Genomic DNA, 3586 nt, shown 5'->3' with positions numbered 1-3586 from the left:
CCAGAAAAAGACAAATAAATGGGCTAAAACATTTGGGCCTTATTCTTACAAAGGCCCAATTAATAATTTCAGTAGAGTCCAACCTTGCATCGAAATCTCCGTAACCCGAAGCCCAAAGGTTTGTGCATTTTTAGTTTTTCCAGACCAATAAGCAATAAATAATAATAAAAAACTAAAAAAGTGATTCATTTCTTTGAGCACAAGAAGAATAAAATAAATATAAATAAATGCTAGAAAAAAGAAAAAAAAAATGACTGGAGTGACGAAAAAGAAAGAAAGGTTAATTCAAGATTTTTAAAAAAAAGTGGGAGGTATAAATAGGAAAGGAAGAGCGAAGGAAGCTCAAGTTTGGTGGTGCGTGTTGTTGGGTTTGGGAATCGGGTGTGAATCGCGATGGCTGCACTTCAATACTTGGAATCGCTGAGGAACGCGCATCCTGAGCTCTCTGATTGGTACAATTCCCTCGCAGATCTGTATCAGAAGAAGCTCTGGCACCAGCTTACTCTTAAGCTCGAGCAGTTCGTTGCCCTCGCCGCTTTCCAGGTTCCCCTCTCAACTCGAAATTTCTGAATTTTGAGCTTCCGTGTCATGCCCTACTTTCCCCTGTGTTTCTGTTCTTTTCTTCGGATTAGGGTTTCTTTTTTTAAATATATGTATTTTATATTATGGTTTTTGGTTCTTTCGTGTTGCTCTGGACTTGATTTTGGAGCTTAAGTGGAGGAGCTAACTGCTGTACTGGCGATAGGGTTTCTTTCTTTTGCTTTGGTTTGGGTGAGTTGTTCTGGTTGGAAGTGTGGCATATAGTGTTTTTTTGTTCCCCCTTTGGGACTGCCTTGGTTTTTGGCGTTCTTATTTCGATTTGGATCTGAGCATGGTTGGGTAGGGTATGGTGGTGTTTCCCTTCTGCGGGAAGGGGCAGGGATTGTTGCGAAATTGAAGTCTTCGATTGGTGGGATTTGGCGAATTAGGGTTGAACTGGGGTTTTAGACTTTCTTATTTGGGGCTTTTTTTTGCAGCTATTTGTTTCCTTTTAGGAACCTGTAAAATCCCAGGTTTTGTGAATGAAGCTTATTATTGGCTGGTTTGCTTTTTTTTTCCCCCTGTCATTTAACATATTTAAGTCTTGCTTCTTCTTAATTGCGCAGAAGCCTGGTTTATTGTCATGTGGAGGTTGAGATTGTATGGTAGCCTAAGTACCTACCCTCTTAGGAAGATGTGACTAATATGTTAAAGCCTTTAGGATCAGAGTGTAGTGTCATATGATGGAACTTATAGATACAGAGCAATATAGATGTTCAACTTAATAAGATCAGCATTGTGAAATTCTGATACAAGGTTCAACTAATTCAATCAGCAGTGTCTTTTTGATAGTTATTTAGTGAGGTATGTTCATGGAATATTCCCCATTTTATGGGTATTTTATTTAAAGTGAGGATCCACAAATCCTAAGTCCTTAAGTAGTCCTAGCTCATCCGATCACATTCTTTACTTCTTGGATAAAATCAGCTTGATTGGGCAGTTCAACATTGGTGCATTGCACTAACCACCAAGAATGCCTTCTTAAACATCGTTGATCAACATTCAGTCTGATTTTTGCAAACACCTGAATGCTTTGTTGCTATTTGATATATGAATCTCGATTTGTGAAATCGAATCATTCCTTCCAAATTGTCAACTGACATTGTTTTCAACTATCAAGATCCAAGACTGTCAACCTTGGAAAGAGCTAAATTTATATTTACTTTACATCGATCATTGATGTACTTATACTTCTGTGTGCCGACTGCCTACTTAATGTCATCCATTATGTTGTGTGATTTTGTTTGCGGTGTTTCCTTCTTTTTCTAATAAAAATTCTGGTGACTACTGTCTGCGTGTGAAAGAAGGCAAGCTAAACGGTGCATGTTCTTCTTAGTTCTTAGGTTTATTTATTTTACTCATTATTCTTACTGTCTCTTCAGGCTGGTGATGCTCTTATACAGTTGTATAACAATTTCATCACAGACTTTGAGACCAAAATCAACCTTCTCAAGCTTGCACATTTTGCTGTGATAGTTTCCCGGCAGTATTCTGAGAAAGAAGCTGCTGTTGGTTATCTTGATGGAGTCATTGAGAAGCTTCAAGCTACTAGAGAGCAACGCATTGAAGAACCTATTCTTTACATTAAGATGCGAATTGCCATAATTAAGCTTGAGCAAGGTGACCAAAAGGAATGCAAGAAACTTCTGGAAGATGGAAAGAGTACACTTGATAGCATGACAGACATTGATCCATCTGTATATGCTAGCTATTACTGGGTGTCATCCCAGTACCACAAATCGCGTCAGGAGTTTGCTGAGTTCTACAAAAGTGCTCTTCTCTATTTGGCATACACATCAGTTGAATCTCTCTCAGATTCATTCAAGCTGGTACGTCATGAGAATTTTCAAATGTTTGTTAATTAATTTATTTATTTGTCTCAAGTTATAGTTGGTTCATTACAATTTTTTCTGTTAGTGTTGCTTTTGCTTATGACTTTCAGTATGATTTTTAAGAGTTTGGTTGCAAACAGTAGATCAGAACTAGTCAAGTAGATCTGAAACTTTTCTTTTTTGACTGTTAAATACATTTCCTTTCCAAAGCTCTGAAAATTAATGCATGCAGCATTAAAGAATTATACTTGCTATAACAAAATGTATATTAATAGTTAATATTAATTATTAATTTAATGTTTTGTTAATCATCTTTTTATGGGATGTCATGAACTATTTTTGTTTCCGATGTTGCTTATCTCGTACAATGTGTAGTTGATTGAAGAATTAAAAGGTTCTACCGTGAGAAAATGATGTTACTTTTTGTCTTTAGATTTTTAGTTTTGCTTTTTAAGAATTGAAATCTTCTTCAAGTGTAGACATACTTCTTGGGGAAATCTATTTGATAAAATATTAAAATTACAATGGGAAGAGTGACTCTGACTCACAATTGTAGTTCGCTGCACGCATCTAACTGTAGGGTTTATGGTTTATGACATGAGAATGAATCCCATGGCAACTGAGCTATTTGAGGTGAACATTCTCTTTTAAATGTCTTTAGTAGGACTGGGTTCTTTACGTTGACTTATGAAGTTGGCAAGATTTACATTGGAAGAGTTGTCCTAGTGTAATTTAGTTTAAGTTATGCTGCTTAGATCTTGCTGTGCTTCATGCATCATATGATAGGAAGACTAGGGCTTTTTATTTTATTTTATTTTATTTTATTTTATTTTAATACTAGTTCATCACCACACTTTAAAGTCTTCCTCTAGCAAAATAAATATGGATGTATTTTGTATTTGAAGATATGTTGATCCTTTTGAGTTTTGGTATACTGGAACTGAATCTGGTTCTTATAAATTCATTTCAACAGATGTCTTCTTTACGGAATTTTTATGGTTGTTATGTCATCTTGGTCTGTTATATATTTATATGCAAATGTTACAAGTAATGTATTCTTTTGTCATTTGATAGGATTTGGCGTTTGATTTGTCCCTCTCTGCTCTGCTTGGGGATAACATATACAACTTTGGAGAACTGCTTGCTCATCCTATTGTAAGTATTTACATCTAGGA

At 35.8% G+C, this 3586-nt stretch overlaps 1 protein-coding gene across 2 annotated transcripts in view; it reads left to right on the top strand.

Moving 5' to 3' along the window:
• LOC107642371 (26S proteasome non-ATPase regulatory subunit 13 homolog B) overlaps positions 249-3586 on the top strand; it is a 5895-nt gene continuing 2557 nt past the window's right edge. For both annotated transcript variants that reach the window (XM_016345703.2, XM_021122769.1), the window contains exons 1-3: positions 249-543; positions 1962-2408; positions 3486-3566. In XM_016345703.2, coding sequence (XP_016201189.1) covers positions 394-543; positions 1962-2408; positions 3486-3566 — 678 coding nt within the window. In that variant the 5' untranslated portion in view covers positions 249-393. The remainder of the gene's footprint in view (positions 544-1961; positions 2409-3485; positions 3567-3586) is intronic.

Source organism: Arachis ipaensis, chromosome B05 (assembly GCF_000816755.2).
Source record: "Arachis ipaensis cultivar K30076 chromosome B05, Araip1.1, whole genome shotgun sequence".
NCBI lineage: Eukaryota > Viridiplantae > Streptophyta > Magnoliopsida > Fabales > Fabaceae > Arachis > Arachis ipaensis.
This window is presented reverse-complemented; position numbering and strand designations above follow the sequence as displayed.